General features: G+C 54.1%; 1 protein-coding gene across 1 annotated transcript in view; it reads right to left on the bottom strand.

The window, feature by feature from the left end:
• Positions 1-18,346, bottom strand: part of LOC141955232 (hydrocephalus-inducing protein homolog) — a 96,328-nt gene that overhangs the window by 13,537 nt on the left and 64,445 nt on the right. Inside the window, 12 exon segments of the mRNA XM_074895151.1 lie at positions 657-790; positions 1,458-1,588; positions 2,097-2,274; positions 3,958-4,095; positions 4,947-5,156; positions 5,850-5,966; positions 7,856-8,048; positions 9,489-9,802; positions 10,648-10,791; positions 12,523-12,666; positions 14,532-14,787; positions 16,922-17,160. Coding sequence (XP_074751252.1) covers positions 657-790; positions 1,458-1,588; positions 2,097-2,274; positions 3,958-4,095; positions 4,947-5,156; positions 5,850-5,966; positions 7,856-8,048; positions 9,489-9,802; positions 10,648-10,791; positions 12,523-12,666; positions 14,532-14,787; positions 16,922-17,160 — 2,198 coding nt within the window.

Below are 18,346 nucleotides of genomic sequence, written 5' to 3'. Positions count from 1 at the left end.
TTGTCATGGGATTCGCCTGCACAGGAAATCTTCACTGCTCTGCAACCAGATCTGTCCCCAAAGCAGCACGGACAAATGCGGCAATCAACACCTGCAAGATTCATGGGAGGGGCCTTTCCCAGAGCGATCTCACTCGGGAAAGCACCTACGTGATCTGTTTTGCAGAGCATCTTCCCGAACTGGAGCCTACCGTGCCCGTGCCTCCTCATGGAGGAGCAGAGGGAAGATACCGAGGTAAGCCCTGCAGTCCCACCAGCATCCGAGCCACCGGATTTGTCAAGGGTGTGTCAGCCTCTGCGGTTCCCTACTCTTTTTGCTCAGTGTGGTCTGTTAGCCGGAACAAAGATTTGAGTTGCCTCTTTCAGATCTGGTCAGCAGGGACGGTGCTGGTGCTCTCTGGAAGGGCCTGATGCTCTGCACTGGCCCCCTCAGCCCTAAGAGCAGGACCCAGCGCCTGTGGGGAGCTGAGCACCTCCAAAGCTCAGGGTGGCTCTGTGGCAGTGAGGACACTCAGCTGCTCACAGGGAGCACGGCAAAGCCACCAGGATCAGACCCTTTCTGGAGTCCCCACTACCCCCAGCTCTCAGGAGCAGGGGTGCACTGCTGGGTGCTACCCTCGGGGCACCTGGAGACAGGGTACGGGAGCCCCTACTAACTTGAGAAGCCTCTGACGAGCGCGCTGGTCAAAGGCAGTGGCCTCTGGGGGACCAGAGGTGAGAGCTTTCTGCTGCTCCAGGGCGTGTTCTTCCATCAGCAGCTGCTCCATCTGCATCTGCAGCCCAGGGTCCAGCTGAGGGAAGGAAAGGCAGCGGCTGGTTAGCAACGGTCCTTCCCAAGGCTCCCCCCTGCTCGTGTTGGAGGGGTGATGGGGTCCTTCTGTCTCGCTGCTCAGTGTCTGTGACACCTCCTGCTCTCTCAGGCAGGGCCTCATCTCAAGGGCAACGAACTCCAGCAACTTCGCCTGCCCAGTCACTGTTACAAAAGCTGATCTGGCCAGACAGACAGACAAGCCAGGAACCTTACAGAGCTCCAAGTCTTTGCCTGCCCCCAGCCAGTGTCAAAGCAGCTCGGACAAGAGCTCTCTTGTAAAGGGAGTCATGATAAGGCTGCTGTCTCTGAGAGATCAGCACTGGCAGCACAGTCCCAGAGCACAGTCAGGCTGCTGCTATTAAGCTCTGTAAACCTGGCAGGGCTTGGGTTGTGAGCAGCAAATCCCCCAGTGATGACCTACATCCCATCACGAAGTGCCATAAATTTCATCACTTGAGCAGGGTCTTCAGGATCTCTCCCTGGGGCAGCCCCGGGGGCACTGCTGAGCTGTGCAGGATCACGGGCAGGTGTGGGCAGGGAGGTCCCAAGTGCCAGCAGGGCCCCGGGAAGCCTGCTGCGGGCTGCCAGGGACCCAGTGACACCGGGGGAGGGTGGCACGCGTCAAACGGGGCAGCAGCCATTCTCACCACGGCGTCCAAGGGATCTGGGGGTGGCTCCGCAGCCACAGCCGCCCCCAGAACTGCTGCTTCCTCTCTCTGGCCATCTTCCTCCATCTTTTCTATCACCTCCTTGAGGACCTTCTCATATTTTTCATTTCCTGAAGGAAGAAAACATCCACAAATAGAAGCGGGGCACAGAGCCATTCCCCTCAAAGCTGGGAAGCCCCACTCCCCTGACTCTGGCCTCTCCCAGAAACACCCTCCCCAAGCAATGTATGGAAAGTAGATGCTTCTCCTCTATCAACCCTGATGTTCATTCCCACCCATCTTCCTCCCCACATGGGAGCATCTCATCCCCTGCAATGTGCTGCAAATCCAACCCTGACAAAATCCCTGCCAGCCTGTGCTCAGCTTTCCAGAGCATTTCTGTCTAGCCATCACCTTCCCAGGACTCCGACCTGCTGGCAAGCTCTGCAGGATGGTTCCTGGGGCAAAGCCCACACGGGCTCATCTGCCAGAGCTTCAGGAAGCAACCGGGGTGTTGAGTGTTGGTCTGACAGCCCTGAAACCTCCAGGCTTGGTGGAGGCAGTTTGAGCTGCCCTACGGGCATCTGACATGGGGGAGAAACAGGGGCCCCTCCTGGGGAGCAGACAGGCCGTGCTCACCTTTGATGTTCCTGGGCAGGTCCAAGTAGATGCTGGGAAAGCTCCCCTCTCCCTTCAGGGAGATTTCTTCGGGCTCCAGGTGACCCACTTGGATCTGGAAAGTCCTGCGGAAGGCTCCAGGCACTCCTGGCAGGTAGTAGACTTTCAGGACTTGCTCCTTGCCAGGTCCAACGTAACCCTGCAGGGTGTGGGAGAAGAGGGAGGGAATGCACCAGAGAGGGTTTGGCGGAGGGACGGCTCAGACGACAGACATGCCGAGAAGAGAAGGCAGGTTCTCGTACATAACAAAGTATCAGACAGCATCGCCTTCTCGCTTTCATAGAATCACAGAAGCTGAGGTCTCCTACACCAGGTCCTTCGGAGGGCCCGTAGGGATGCATTCCCCCAGGACAGACCCACAGACCACCCCCTGCTCAGCATGAGCACAGCTCTGCCCCTAATGGTGTTTACCCTCTGCTAGCAAGAGCCAGACTGAAGAAATAAAAGATCTTTTAGCAGCCACTACACAAAATAAGGGAAGTGCCCACACTCTCATCATGGCCAGCAGCTCCTGCCACAGCACACCAGCGGTTCCCAGGCTGGTGTTGAAGGGCCTGACCCCTTACAATGATCCCAACCAAACACCTCCTGCCTGTGCGGTTACACCGGGCTGCGTGAGCCTATCCAGACTCACGGTGACCTGCAAACATGCATCTCCGGAAAGGCAGGAGCAGAGACTAGGATGACATCTAGGGAAGGTGTTGCCAGGCAGGGCACCTCCTCTCCGGGCTTCCAGAAAGGCTGCCCCAGCCCCAGGCTAGGCTCACGCCAGCCAGGCTGAGAGCAAATGCAAGCGGACAGCAACACAGCCCTGGGTGACGGGACACAGCCGCAGCTTCCCTCGGCTCACCCTCTGCACGCTGGGCTGGACCCTCGGCTCCCCGCTCCCCTTCACGCTGCAGGGAGAAGCTGCTGAGCGGGACAGATCCTGCCACTTGGTGCCCTGAGCCCCTGGTGCAGCGCAGAACACAGCTGCAGCGAAAGCCAGCCCTGCCAAGCTGCCAGCGCCGGCGGGGCTGTTAAAGCGACCGACTGTGCGGGGACAAGCAGAGCTGGGTCTTGGGAAGCTGGCAGGAAGAGGGCGTCAGTGTGCCACCCCTTGTAGGAGACAGGCATGAGGAAATGTGAATGCCGTTTGGCTTCCTCTTCCCACTGCAAAAAGGGACTAGACAGGAATGCTGCTCCAGCCCAAAGACAGCCATGCAGGACTGAGAAGTTCGGACGGTGGGATGCTGCAAACTCCTCTCCTCGCTGTTCCAGCCCTGCTCCTGCCTGGCCCCCTCACTGCCCCACAGAGCTCCTGCAGAGCAGCAAAGATGGGGGAGTGGGGGACCGGCACAGGGGCTGCTACAATTCTGCCAAAGCAGCTTCATGCCCAAGTGAGAGAGGATTTAAGTCCCGCTCAGTGCTGGCAGGGGCCTGGCAGGGTGTGCTACAGGCAGGGACAAGGGCTAAGCCCTGTCCGATCACACAGCCTGGGCACGGTGACCCCCAGGAGAGCCGGCACAGCGCGGCCCCGGTGCCCGCACAGCCGGAGCGCTCAGCAGTTGGGGTCCCCAGAGCCACCGAAGCGCTGGTGCCTCCGGCCAGTGGCTGCTGTGTGACGGCAGGGTCACCCGCCGGCAAAGGCCGTGAAGGGGGGCCGTTAGGACCGTGCTTGCTGGACCACCCCTGCCCCCCAGCAGCAGATGCTTACAGCCCTGTCTCTCCTGTCTGCTTTTGTGGGTTGCTTTCTTTTTTTTAATTTTGTGTTTTTCCCCCACAACCCCCTCCTGGGCAGCCTGACCCACAGCCAGGGTCCAGGCGCCACCTCCGTACTCACCGTGCTGGGCAGGACCAGGGGCACGCCGGGCAGGGGGCTCTCTGCGGTCCCCACGCCGGGACTTAGCACCACGTAGTTGAAGCCCATCTTCCCTCTGTTCTGCAGGGTGACCTCTGCTTCGGTGACTTTGTTAAACAGCTGGAGAGAGGACAGAGGAGTGGCAAGATGAAGGCACAGGCCTGATACTGGGAACCTCCTTCTGCATTCACTGGGGTGTGAGCAAATGAACTCAACGCAGGAGAAAAGCAGAGGCAGAGGAGATACGGGCACTTGAGTCTCCCTGGTTAACCTGGGTAAGCCACCGCCACAGGGCACCCCTTAGCCCTACACAGGAACAGACACTGATGGTGGCACGCAGAGGGGCAATGCCAACCACAGAGATCAGTCATAAGGAAAGCAAAGAGGAGACAAGCTCTCTGCACCTCATGGTGTGTCATCTCACACCCAGCTGGGACAAAGGAGGTGCCATCAAGACACTTCAGAAGAAAAAGCACCTGCAGTGACAGCAAAATGGGAGACAGGGCCAACAGCTGGAAATATCTGTGGGGTTTTTGACCGAAAGGAAGTGGGGATTATTCTAGGACATTCTCTCCAGCTACTGGGAAGCCCAAGTTAACTTCCTCCCTGGTTTATTTTGCTGATTAATCAAGAACATTAAAAGAGAGCACCTCCTGGGACCTCAGGCTTTAGGAGCGGATCAGCAGATGGACGTCTTGGGGCACGTCCCTCTGGAGATCACCACTGGGACCCTGCCTGCCCCAGGAGGCGGCGTTAGTTACCTTGAGGAGGAGGAATTACCAGATGGAGGGGGGCGGACATGGTTATTAAAAACCAGATTGGATGCAGAACATATCACTCCAAGGTTGTACTTCCAAGCCATAGAGCCAACAAAGTAGTTGGGAAGGGGAGAGAGCCCCAGCCCTAGGTGGCAGCAACACGCCGGTGATGGTTTCACGGCAAGGACCTCTGCCAAGAGAAGCGTGCGGTACCTGCAGCCCGCAGTTGATCTCCGTGACGTCTAGGAGGTAGTTGATGAGCGAAGCCTCCCCGCTCAGCGCGATCTCATAGGTCGGGCCTCCTTCCACCCTGCACAGCGCCGTGACGTGGGCGACGATATTTGTGTGGCCAAAGAAGGTGAACATGACCCGCTGGCTCTTGCCTGGCTGCAGCACACCGCAAAGCGGCAGGACATCGAAAACCTGGAGGTAGGCGAGGAGAGATCAAGATGTCAAGCATGGAAATTGATGCAGAAGAGCAGCCATGGCTTGGAGCGAAGTACAGACGTGGCTGGAGGGGGCTCTTCCTCAAACACAGGCAAAATCATCCTAATCTCATCCTGTACCCATTCCACTTACCAGTGGAGGGGCCACGGGGAAAACCTTCTCCCATGCTCCCTCATTAATTAATACACTACATATTAAAAGTAATTTGGGATGTCGCCTGGCAGCAAGAAATTCTCTCCACTGCAGAACTTGCCTTTAAAAGCACCTTTTACTGCCCTAAGCAAAACACCGTATTCAGAGGTGAAAGCTCTCAGAGCTGGGGGGAGGACTCCAGCCCAGCTCATCTGACTCCTGATGCTTTCCACTCTCTCCAATTCGCATGCTGCGCGCTCTCAAGATGCTACAGCAAAAGCTACCGCAGAAATTTCCTGTTGACCACTTGATTAGCAACAAGATGAAGAATGCCCTCCATAGCTGCTGCACAGGTCAGCCCTACGACACGTCCTGCGTGGCCTCTCCAGTGACCGGTTGCTTCAGCAGCGCTGTGCGATGGGCTTGGAGGGACGCGAGGCCACTCTGCGAGCAGCATCGAGGGCCACCAGTGGGGAGGGGGGGCTACAGAACTGCTTGCCACACCGGAAACGTGGCACAAGATGGATTCCCACTTACCTCCTCCATTCCCAAGCTGACGGGCTCTGCCTCCACAGACTGCATCAGTCTGTTGATCCCCACCAGGCCCTGTGTCTCCACAGCCCCTTCCAGCTCCTCAGCAGGGGATGGCAGCACCTGCAAAACAAGCACCATGGGCTGCAGCGAGCACCTGGCTGGTCTGGGCGAGAGCACTCTGCTGCAGGCTCCGCCACCTCACACAGCCAGGAGCAGCTGAGATGGGACCTGGGTGCAAATCAAGTACGGGTATGTCCGTGCCATCCGTTGAGTGGGTCCAAGCCCACCCACAGGTGAGACACGGGCTCCGCCTGCGCTTCCTACGCGCAAGCGTGCATGGGGAAGCTGAGTGCACCCAGCCCTCAGTCCTGGCAGAGACCTCAAGGGCATTTTGCACCCTTGTGCCAGACCAGCTTCGCTCACTCCTGCCCAGGGAACGTGCCCAGAACCCCATGCCTCGACAGGTTAGGTTCTTCAGGACAAAAGCAGGAGCACAGCTGCAAGCGAGAAGTATCAAACCAGGAAAATAAGGGCTTGGCACAAGTATCCCATTTCAGAGAGTGCTTAGGTTTCATCTCGCGCACCCATCAGTGCTGGAGAGCTGAGGATCTCCACCAAGTCACTCTCTTGAATGACACCTTCCTGAAGAAGGCGGCAGAGATGTTCTTCTGTCTCCCAGCAGCTGAGAGCTGGTGTTTGACCTCAGCGGTGCCATCTTTCAAAAGGAACCTCATCCCCTATTTAATAAGCGAGGGCTTTGTGAGTGCTTTTGAAGTGTGGCAATACCTGCTTCTTCAGTAACGTGAAGAAGGGCTTTGTGCTGGGGCCTTGGCATCAGCAGAATCTGCAAGAATTTTTATGGGACATCTTTACACCTAATCAGAGGCTACATCTCCCCGGTAGATGAAGCTCAGAATCAGAAGATTCAATGCTCTTTCTCTCATCTCCACATTTTCAAGCCTAGCAAAGCTTTGCCAAGTGCCTATTCCCAAAGATTCTAACCCGCACCTTTCCTAGGCCTATGGTCTCCCGCCTCCCCAGGGAGGTTATGTGGGTATTGCCTTGACACAGTCACACAAGCAGAAGGGGAAGCTGCAATCCAGGCGTATCCTTTGAAGCCTTTTGGATCCTACTTAGCCACACCTACTGGATTTTCTCTGGTTTGTTTCTGCATACATGGCAACAAAGCAGGAAATAAAGAAGATTCCACGCTTCTATCCAAAAACATTCAGCCACGCCATTCTTTACGTCTACGGGGTATCATTTCTCCTGATCCAGAAAAAATGTGCTGTTATAATGTTAAAATGACCGAAGTTTGGATGTGAGCAGGTGCAACCCCTCTCCTTGACCTTAATGTCAACGCCAGTGCTTTCAGAACTTCCCATGCTTTCTTGCATCCTCTTTTATTGCCCCAGGAGCAGCCTCTGTCCCACACGATGCAGAACAAGGCGCCAGTTCCCACTAGCACGGACATCAAGCTCCAAAGCACCGAGGTTCACCAGGAAGGTCAGCAGACCAAAGGCCATTTTTCATGCCAGGAGGAAGAGACAATGACCTTGAAAAGTCTCATTTTATCAAAGATGGCTCTGTGGCCATCCCTGCGATACTGCAGGTCTCGGGTGAAGGCAGAGACATAAAAACATGCAGCTCCAGCTGGGGGTGAGAAGGTGGTACCTGGAGATCACAGTACTTGGCACAGCTTGATACAGGAAGGAAACTGGAAGCCTTCACATCATGATGCAGATAAAAGGCTCAGTTTACAGTGTAAAAACAAGCTAAAAAACCCCAAACTCAGCATAGGTCTGTAGGATCTCAGTGGGCTTCTCCAAGCAAAACTACCCGATTTCTCCCTCCCCAGAAGCCCCATGTCCAGCCGCTGGCCCTGCTGCCCAGCCCACCCTCAGGGCACATGACAGCAGGGCAGCAAAAAGGGGGACTGGCACAAGTACGGCTTTTCAGTGGCAAGATGGGGGAGGCAACGCAAGCGGTAGGTGTACAAGAAAATCTACCTTTGCTTCCAGGGAGTCATCTGCACCTGCTGGCTCTTGGGCAGGATCCCCCGCGGCTCCCAGGGCTTCAGCTGGCTCCTCCACACCTCCACCCCTGCAGCTGCTCCCTGCAGACACCGAGCGCTCCAACCAGGCTCCCTCCTTTTTTGGTGGTTGGGGTTTGGTGAAAAATTTCGGTACCGGAGGGCTGAACCTGGAAAATAACATGACTTTGATTGTGGACCTGCAGTGGGAGGGAGGGAAGCCTGCACGAGCAGCTCCTCAGCAGGATGCGGCCCCCGGCTGGGCACTGCGGGTGTGAATTCAGTAACGGGTCTGAGCCAGCAGCTCCCAAACCAGGATGGAGCAGGTCAGCATACGGGGCTGCCTAGGGATGACGCTGCTGTAGCGGCGGCACAGGCAGCTGGCAACTGGTTGCAAGGAGAAATGGAAGAGGACACGGGTGAAAACCTTGTAGGGAGGTAAAAATCACAGCAGGAAAGGAAGACACACACAGACTGTGCAAAAAGGTGAGCCTGAGACACAAAGGGGCAGATCCGGAGAGCAACAAGCCAGTGCAGAGCCGCCAGTGCCCTCCTGAAAGCACCCACAGCTGCAGACTGGGCCTCCCCCACCCAGAGGGCCAAGGCGAGAACTTCTGCAGCTCCACCAGGTGCTAACCCGGAATATTTCCCCTGACACCACCCGCAGCTGCAGGTCAGCACAAGCAAGCAGCAACGCCCGAGGCTTTCTCCAAGCACGTAAGGCAGGAGCAGGGATAGAGCCCGGAGCCTGCTGCGCCCTAACCCCGACAGAGCCCAGCGCCGTGCGGGGCACCCACGGAGCCCGGCACGGGACACCCCACACACGCGGGGCAGCGTGGAAAGACCCGCTGAGAAACTCCGGCAGAGACACGGCTGAACAGCCCGTTGATCCCTGAGGAGCGCCGAAGCAGCAGCGATCGGTGCTCCGGGGAAGGGAGCTTGTAAACCACAGCCCAGCGCTGGCTGGCCCTGCTTCCCAGGACGTTCAGACAAGTGCTCCCACCAACGCCTACAGCTGCACCCACAGCTGCAGCAGAACCTGCCCTTTCCCTGTAAGACACTAAATGGCTGTTTGGGGAATGTGATGTGCAGTTCAACAGATGAAAACTCACTGCACCAGTGTGGTGTTCGCCTCAGGCCACAAAGGTCTGAGAAAGCAGCTTTCCAACCCCAGCCTTCCTTCCCAGGGGAACCAGTATGGGGGCTACAGTAAAGCAGCAGCAAGAGACTGTGTAGGTTCTTAGTGTAAAATGACAACACATAGGGTTGGCAGGGAAGAAAAATCATATATCTGCTTGTCCCAGTGCCTAGGTATGGGTTTGTAGCTCCAGAAATAAAGCAGGACTCTAGGTTATGGACAATGCAGGAAGTGTTGGTAGCATCTCACAGCCCCAGCTTGGCTGGAGAACGTTGTTTCCTTCCCAGCGTCAAACTGGTGATCACTTATTCCCTGAGCACCTAAGCCCGACCACGGCTGGGAGGTGTTACTCCCCCAGGGAAAGTTGAAAGCAATTTGTCAGATCACAGGCAAACAGCCTTGGTCTTTGCAAAGCACAAACAGGACACGAGGAAGGAGAAGAGCTTCAAGGAGAGAGCAAAGGGGCACATACCTCATCTGGCTCACGCAGCTGTCCATCAGGAAGGACCAGTGGTACTGGACAAGAAGCGGGCTGCAGTTGGTCAGCTCGATGTAACGCACATCTTTGGTGTCGTTCAAGATGCAGCCGAAGTCCAGGGCCGTGGGCTGGATACGGAGATTTGGGAAGTAGACTTCTCCCCGAATGGTGACCTGCTCCTCATGAGGATGCTCCAGAAACTGTATCTTTAGAACCTTCTCCACTACCCGGCTACACAAATCCTCTTTATAAGCAGGGTTAAATCTGATGGAGAGAAGAAGTTCCTCCCCTATCTCCAGCTTCATGGGCTGCAAGGAAATGAAGAGTATTAATCACCAGTGTGATGAAGTCCCAAGGTCTGGCAGCACGAAACGTGGAAATGTTCAACGTCTGACCCCAGCATAGGCTTCTCAGTTCATCCTGTGTTTTCTTCACAGTGTGTGCCTGACTGCAAGCCCCACCACGCTCTGTCTGAGACTATCTCAGGCTCATCTCACTGTGCTCTGCATCAATACACGAGGAAAATAAATATTCTACTGCTGAATTCGGGACCCCCAGGAGCGATGTGCTAAATACACAACTAAATCAGCATTTGGCACACCAGGGCCTTTTGCCCCAGCTCTAGAGGAACTGCTTTGCCCTCCCAGCACAAGCAGCATGGCACTGCAGCCTCGCCCTTGCAGGGGCTAGTCACTGGCACAGCACAGAAGCGGTGGCCGTGCCTACAACGTTTAGCAGAGCCCATGTCCAACCCCTTCCTCCAACAACAGGGCAGGGGCCAGGCAGCGGCTGGAGGAGCCTCCTCAGCCTTCCTGGAGGCAGGGCTGCCCCTGAGGAAAGCCAGCTGCTCTGGAGGGTATCTGAGAATGGCTGCTGGAGAGCTCAGTGACTTCCAAGAGACACCGTTATACACGGCTTGCCCAGGCCTAGCTGCCTGCTCCCCTCTCCTCACGTCTTAGAGCCAGGATGTATTTCCCCAGTTCAGATGATATTTCGTTTCCTTCAGCAGCTTGTTTCAAATCTGACTTAGTTCAGGCCAGTCTACTGCTGAGTCTAAAGAATAAACTTCTCTGCTAGAGGACCTCCCAACAGAAACGTACCACCACACCCCCCCTCTTCAAACCCCACAGCGGGAGGGCCCACGGCTGCTCACCTGAGCGTCTGCAGAGAGGGGCTGCCGCTCCGCATCACAGATTAAGAAGGGCTGCTCTAAGGCCAGGACGACGCTGAGTGGCAGGGCCGAGGCGTTTCTTAAAGACAGAGACTGGTGCTGCAGAGTTAGGACATCACCAGGTTGCTACAGAAACAGGACACAAGGGGAAAAAACAACATGAAGTAGCCACGGAAGTCCTTCCCTTTCTGATGCATTTCAAGTTTTCCAACCCCAGAAGTGCATACACCTCTATTTACTATTTTTGTTAGTTTCTATCCTTCTAGGTGGTTTTTCTCTAAGTATATCAGATCCTTCCGTGTTTAGAAACCACAGCATCCCCCGGGGACAGGGAAACACTCTGGCACACAGAGGAGGGAATAGGACCCTGAGAGGAGGCAGCTGCATGAACAAGACCAATAGCAGAAAGTGAACCCAGAGCACTTGTCTCCATTTTCTATCCTCTCGAGAAGAACGGCACAAGATGATTTTCACTCACATAGTCATTTCTTACAACCTTGTCAGCTCTAGTAGCCTCATAAGAGCAGTGATGCTGGTCAGAGGAGAAAAGCGAGCAGGATTTGGCCCATAGCAGAGAGCCTGCAGCAGCCTAAGGTTGGCTTTGAGCATCTACAGGCACATACAGCCAGGAGAAACCTCAACAGTCGGGCTGCAACGGGTGTCCTGCTGCCCCTGCTCCAGTGACAAGCTGTCTGTAGCCTCAAAGCTCGGCTCTGCCTAAGCTATTTCTTCCTGTTTATGCATTGCTCTGGGCTTCCTGCATGGTTTATATAAACTAGACAGTGTTTGGGCAACTTGTTCTGGATGTACTGATATCAAACAGCTGCAGCGTCATAACACTCAATAAATCCGAGCACATGGCATCAAGCAGACCACAGGCAGACATCAGGGATAGCTGAAAAGCTTCTAATTAAACCTGAACTGCCTGCTCACAGGATTTTGTGCTTCTCTGGAAGCCTGGGAACCAGAGGAGAGGCCTGAAAACACAGAAACTAAATAATGAAGTATCTTCTCTTTTTCAGACACCTCAAGGGAGAGGGAAGGTGATGCAGGAGTCAGGATCCAGAGGCTAAGGGGCACCTGCTTTGTGCTGGCGTTATCATCACTGCAGCTGAAGGATGTCTGCGGGTCCTTTGAAGAAGGTGAAGCTTGGGGAATTGCAAAGAGCTACCATCCATGCCAAGAGCAGAGAAGGCAAACAGACAAAATGACAGGTTTTTCTCATCAGCCTGAAGAGCTGACAGGAATCTCAGTTCTTCTCAGCTTCCCTACAGGATCGGTGTTCAGACATCACCGTGCCTTGGAGGATCCCCAGAAGCCTCCCTTCACCCCGAGTACAGGAACTGGTGTCTCTCTAGAAGTAGCCATGATCCCCCTCGGCAGAGCAGCTGTTCTCTCTGTTTTACTTGGGTGAAGTTAAAAACCAGTCCCATCTCTGAAAACACCCTCGCTTACTTTACGAAGCCCCTCAGGAAGGGTGAGGAGGGGGTTTAGCATCGCTCAGCTGCAGCACTCTGCTCGCCCACCTCAGCCCCAGCACACGAGGTGGCTGGGCAAAGCCCACGCTGTTCTCGTGGGTCCCACACATCTCGCCCTGTGCCCTTGGCTCAGCAGCTCAACTCTGTCTCCACATCAAAAAGGCAGAATACAGCTGGTGGGACTGCTCCCGATCCCAGAGGGGCGAAATATTGATCTCAGTGTTAATGGCAAAATCTTGGTCCCGCTCAGCTCAATAGTCAAAGCCCCAGGGACTTGGAGAAGCCATTTAACTTCCTCCTTCGAACACAAGCACACCCCCACCAGGCTTTCAGTCACCAGCCATGCTCTTCAGTGCCAGGATGAAATCCAGAGACTTACCTTCTCCACCCGGAAAGTGATTTCCCTGGAGGACATTTTCAGGATGGGAGCGATGAACTCGCAGGTGACATCCACTTCCATTATCGGAGCCTTCTCTGCCTTGCTCCCCACGACGGCGTGGCACAGCAGCCGCTCCTTCACCACCTGCACGGAGGAGTCACCCGTCACCCAGCGGGGCCCAGCAGGGCGTCCCCAAAACGCACTGTATTTGCTGCCCACCCAACCACAGACCCTGTTACCGCCATCAAGTTACAGCCACTGGGCTCCTCAACAGCCCCCTTTTCTTTTTATGCTGCATCCCATTTATTCTGCTCTCAAACGTCCGTAATGCCACACCCCACTATCCACAAAAAGCCCTCGTGAGTCATGTGCTGCCTACAATTGTAATAGTCCCTGCCCCAAATTATTACTGTTTTGATTTGTCCCACTGCCAGGCATAATATTTACAGAAAGCTGTAGGAACTTATTAAAAAAAAATTTTTAAAAATGCAACTATATTAAGGGAAACAGGTGACAGAAGGGCCAATGCTAGCAAACCCTCCCTTGGAAGCTTAGAGGACAGGATCCATGGGAAAAACCCAAACAGGCAGACTGCCTTCAGGTAAAGAGGGGGCCACCCATTCCTAGCAGGTACTGTGCCCTCCTAGAGCTGGTTTTAAAAGAAACCTCCCCAGGAAAGAGAGGTCTTGCAGTTTACATGAAAACCCTCTGCTTAAGCTGGATGCTCTTAAGACTTTTTCCTGATTTCTCATGGTTTCAGTTCCCCAAAATCCTCCCTTCATTTCTCACTCTTCCCTCTGCTACAACACCACAGCTCCTCCTCAGAGCCTACAGACTCAAAACCATCTGTGCTGCATGTGCGATGCAGGGAGTTGGGCTTCTGACCGACATCAAGAGTATTAAGTTCTCAAGACCCGAGGAAGGTGGAAAGCCCACTCCCAGGGTCTTGGCTTTGACTGCAGGAGCCAGGTAGCCACAGCTCAGCTCACAGATCCTCTTTCAGCTTTCGCGGCAGGACAGCCTCTCCAGCACCCTGATCACTTTATTTCCTTTCTTTTCCCTGCTTCAACAAAACCTTTGGGCTCCGAACTGCACAGGGACAGTCCCATCGCAGTCAACTAGGTGAGTAATCAAGTATTCCTCAAGCTACCTACCAAGGCAGCCCTTTAAAACACCTTTCAAAACACAAGTATCAGCAAGAGCTTGATGCAGATTTATTCCACATTTGCCTAAACATCTGTGCCCAGCAGTCTTGGAGAGAGGGAATGCACACCAGGGTTAGCTGGAAGTTTCTCTGCAGAGTAGGATTTCCCCTGGAAATAAAGAGTCCAGGGAGGAGAACACCCCGTGACCCTGCTGAAATCTCCCCCTGAGCTGCCATCCAAGGCTGCTGCGAGACCTGGCTGCCCTTGGGACCCTGGGACTGGCTGAGAGACTGAGGTGAGCTGTTATGGAAATACTGACAAAGTCAAGCTGTCAATTGTAACGATCCCTGCAAACAGTTTCCCACGTGGATGAACATCACCCGATCGCTACAGCTGACACACTGTGTTCATTTTTCTGCTTCAGGACTCAGTGCTAGACGAGCCCTCTGCCCATGCTTGTCTACGGAGGAAAAATGATGCTACTCCCAGACACTCCCTCCCTTCACAGGTGTTTTGTTTTACTCACTGCTTCCCCCAAATACATTACTTTGCACTTTGTTATTTACTTTCTGCCTGTGCTCCTAGTCTAAGTGTAACTTATTTTCTCTGCCCTTCCTTTCTGCCTCAGCACATGACACCTTGTAACCTGCCATTTGCCCCCGAAGTAGCAATATCTCCTTCAGTCCGTGTTTTGCTATCAGCAGGTTGGGTTTACAGTAGCCATGGAAACATGAAAAAGCCTTAGGAACTGACAGTGGCCAGCAAGGAAAGCTGGTGCTGCCATGGTAGCTCGTGCTGTTAGAACAGTTTCTTGAAAGCACTTGCTCCTGATGGGGAAGGCTCAGCCCTCGGGGGGGACCTCACCTGAGGAGTGCTGGAGAAGCATTCCAGCACCATCTCCGTAGTCTTGCCCGGCATCAGCTCCACCCTCAGTGGCTGAACCTTAAACCCAGGGCAGGCAGGTCTGGGGCTCTGGGAGGAACCTTGGCCCTCGGTGGTGCTGACAGCAGGGACACGATGACGCCGGCGAAACGAGCCAGAACCTGCTGTTGACCAGTAGAGCCAACGGGTGCGCCGTCCTTTGTTTGTTATCTTGAAGCGGTAACAGCAGGGATCCAGGCTGGAAGGGAAAAGAGATGGAAAAAGTCATGGGAGCTGCTATCTCCCAGTGGTCACCCGGCTTCAGCACCCTGATGGCATTACCCGACTGCACACGCAGCAATAAAAACACCTCCAAAAAGGCTGACCTAGCTCAAAGCTTCAGCAAAAGCCAGACCTTGGTTGCCCCAAAGTTTATCAGCATCCAGCAGCTGCTCTGTTTGCGTACAGCAAGGAAGAGCTGCATGAAGATCATCATCTCAGCTGCTGCAGACAGAGCATCACCAGCCTAGAGACCCTCCGGTGACCTGGGCACCCCCTGCCTCGCTGGCAGGGCCCCTGCCCTGGCACCCCCAGCCCCTTAGGGAGCATCCAACCTCATCACCCCCAACACATCATCCTTTGCCTGAACAGTGCAGCTGCTGTTGTGGTTTAGGAAGATAATGCACTGTGAGAACACAGGATCAACAGAAGTTTCCCCAAATCAAACATGGCAGCAAGACCAGGTCTGGCTGCTGAGGGGATGGAGCAACGATGAGAGATGAATAACTAGAGCTAGATATAAACCAAAATGAATACTCAAGGGAAATTGATTTCTTCATGTAAGGAAACACTAACTGCAGGCTCATCTGGAGTGATTATTTTACCCTCTATAAATCTGAGCATGACCAGGACGTGAATTGTTCCTGGAACAGTTACTGGTTTTTTGAAAAGGACAGAATACACGGCTTACAAAATGCATGCCTGCCCCAGGCAGCTAAATGCACAGACCTGAGCCAAGAATAGAACAAACCAGCCGCTGAAACAGACTGTTAAAACATGATGCGTACAAGCTTAGTGTGAAATGGTTTCTGTGGTGGACAGCACAGACGAAAGCTTGGAGAAGCTCTGCGTGGATGCAGAATTTGTGGCTCTGGGAAAGCCCAGCTCATCTGAGATGTTACCTGGGTCCCGTCTCAGCTCACCTGGGGCAGCTCTGCAGCTGACAGCAAAGGCAACAACTCCAGAGTCTGCAGAGCAAGACGTGAAGGGGGGCAGAGGACCATGACACAAATCACACTGACATCGCCCACTCCGTTGGGTAGCCAGTCTGTGGCTGCACAGAGCACAGGACACGCTGGACAAGCACCAACCCCCTGCAATGTCCCTGCGTATGTGGGTGGCTTGTGCATGCATATTTAACCCCCCAAAATCTATCCTACAGAGTAGGATCAACCTGCTTTTTCTACCCCCAAATTTAGGGATTGGACCGCTGTGGACACTCTGCAGCCAGGGAAAGGAACAGGCACCTCAAAAAGACTGTTCTTCTCATCCTAAGAGGTGTCCAACACAAAGCAGGCAGCACTTTGAAAAGGCTTATTTTTCTCCCATTTACAGGAACAGGCCTGGTCAGATAGACGCGTTAGGACCAGTGAACCCCCTCCTTTGAGCCAAGCTCTTTAATTAACACCTTCCATTTATCCTGCCCAAACTCAGTGGACTTCTCCTCCTCTCCCTTCCAGAGCTGGTCCAGTGCCACCCTCGCCTGCCCGCACCTCAGGCTCCGCTGCGGCGGTGACGCCGAGGAAAGCCGGTGGGAGAGACGAGGGAAGAGCGACTATATCTGATGAAGAGCAGCCCGGCAGGGGAGACGGGGAAGGCGAGCAAATGAGGGATGACACGGGGCAAAGAAATTCTGCTGCTCCTCAGGACCGCTGGGCAGAGGGCAAACAAAACAGCACCATTCATTTAGTCAGGGACCTGCTAACAAGCTACCACAAAGGTGTTCCGCTGTTGCGAGATGATACTCCACAGGGAAGGGAAAAACAATCAACATGATTGCAAAGGGAAATGTGTTTATACTTGTAATGTAGCATCTTCCACCCAGAGGCTTCCAGGACCTGCTGTTTTCCTCCAAATCTCTTTTTGTTCAAGTGAGGAAATAGATGTATTATAACTAAAGACAAGTCAGTGACAATTTAACAACTGGTTTCCATTTTGGTGGCTTTTGAGGGTATCTAACAACTTTCAAATGGCCACAGAAGGTTTCTAAAGGAAGCCCTGGGGCTTCAGGAAAACAGAGCCAGGACCTTGAGCGCTGAAGAACAACCAGCCTGAAGGACTACAGCAAAACTGCCCCTTGCTGAGCCCACGGCAGAAGCTGAGAGATACCCTACCTGAAGTGGGGTCCCAAGTTGAGCTCCGGCGCAAAGAGTTTGTCAGTGACAATCGTGGTGCCAGTGCCAACAGCCTGGACGGGGATCACGTAGGTGTGGCTGTTCTCGATGAACAGGTTCACCTCGTCCTTGAATTTCTCCGTGTCATCCAAGCTTGCTATGACAGCTACTGACACCTCTGTCTCAGGAGGAATCACTCCTTCACTGGGTTCAATCCTCCAGCACGAGCATTCACGAGCCTGTAAGACAAGCCGAACACTAACTTAGCATGGAAACCACGGACCTGGGCTCTTGTGGGGTGCAGGAAAAGGAAGGGCTGAAGATATGAGGATAAAAACCAGAGAGGGTCCATTTCCCTAAATCCAAGCTGGAAACAACAACTATGCAGGAGCTTCTACAACCTGTATTTTACCTTCCTTTAACAGACTCACTTCATTAACCCAGTGTTGCCCAACCCAAGGGATGCTCATCCTCAGGAGGAGGTTATTCCTCCTCCAGTCTCTCTTTCGGAGCGCACGCCAAGGGAAGCTACTTCACCTCTCCTGGCTTCCTGACAATGGGCGCTGGGTTAGCATAAAGGCTCAAGGCTAGAGGAAGCCAGGACTGCTCAAATCCCACTGCAGCAGCCACACGGCTGGGGGATACTGCTGAGAGCCTGAAGAGTAACTCTGCAAAACCGGCTGATCAAAACCCTGACACCAACGTCTTCTTTCCCAAGAGTTACTCAGTGCTTCTCAACAGCCCCCGAAGAACTGAAGCACTCGGTTCCCACTGATCACCAGCTGCAGTGAGGTGCCCCAGTGCCTTCTGCTTTGGAAAATTCAGCTATAAATGTTCATAGCAGGGCACTAAAGCAATAAGCAGAAAGCAAACTGGAAGGCACGTGCCCTGTAGGCATGGCCCGGGCTTCCAAGCACTCTCTTCCCTCTGGTTTCTCATGGACCTCCCTCCACAGCTGCGGCAGTGAAGGTGCTGGACCCCAGCCCCTCTAAAACCACGTTCCCAGGGAGCAAGCCTGCAGAGAGGAAACACACACCGTGCTCCCTGGCCAGCGGGAAATGCACAGGGAGGCAGATGTACAGCTTCCAAGTGTCCATCACGGTGGTGGTGGTGCCTGCACCCCACACTTCAGTGCCGTGTTTGGGGTGACAGGCACTACTCACCCAAAACCCTGCAGTATTGTAAGAGAAGAGGTTTCCCCCCGCCTTTTTTATTTTTTAATGGAAAGCAACAGTGTGCTTGGAGGCCTGACACGATCCAAGCAAATGCTCGATCCAGATGAGGTTAGCTCGAGTTCCCATCCATCAGGCTGGCAGCACTCAGCTCTAACAGGACACCAGCCAGCCCAAGGGAGAAGAGTGTCAGAAAACCAAGCAGCACTTTGAAGTCTTGGGAAGCATTTTAAATAACCCCCCAAAGCGACCT

The sequence above is a fragment of the Athene noctua genome, unplaced genomic scaffold, assembly GCF_965140245.1.
Source record: "Athene noctua unplaced genomic scaffold, bAthNoc1.hap1.1 HAP1_HAP1_scaffold_146, whole genome shotgun sequence".
Lineage (NCBI taxonomy): Eukaryota > Metazoa > Chordata > Aves > Strigiformes > Strigidae > Athene > Athene noctua.
This window is presented reverse-complemented; position numbering and strand designations above follow the sequence as displayed.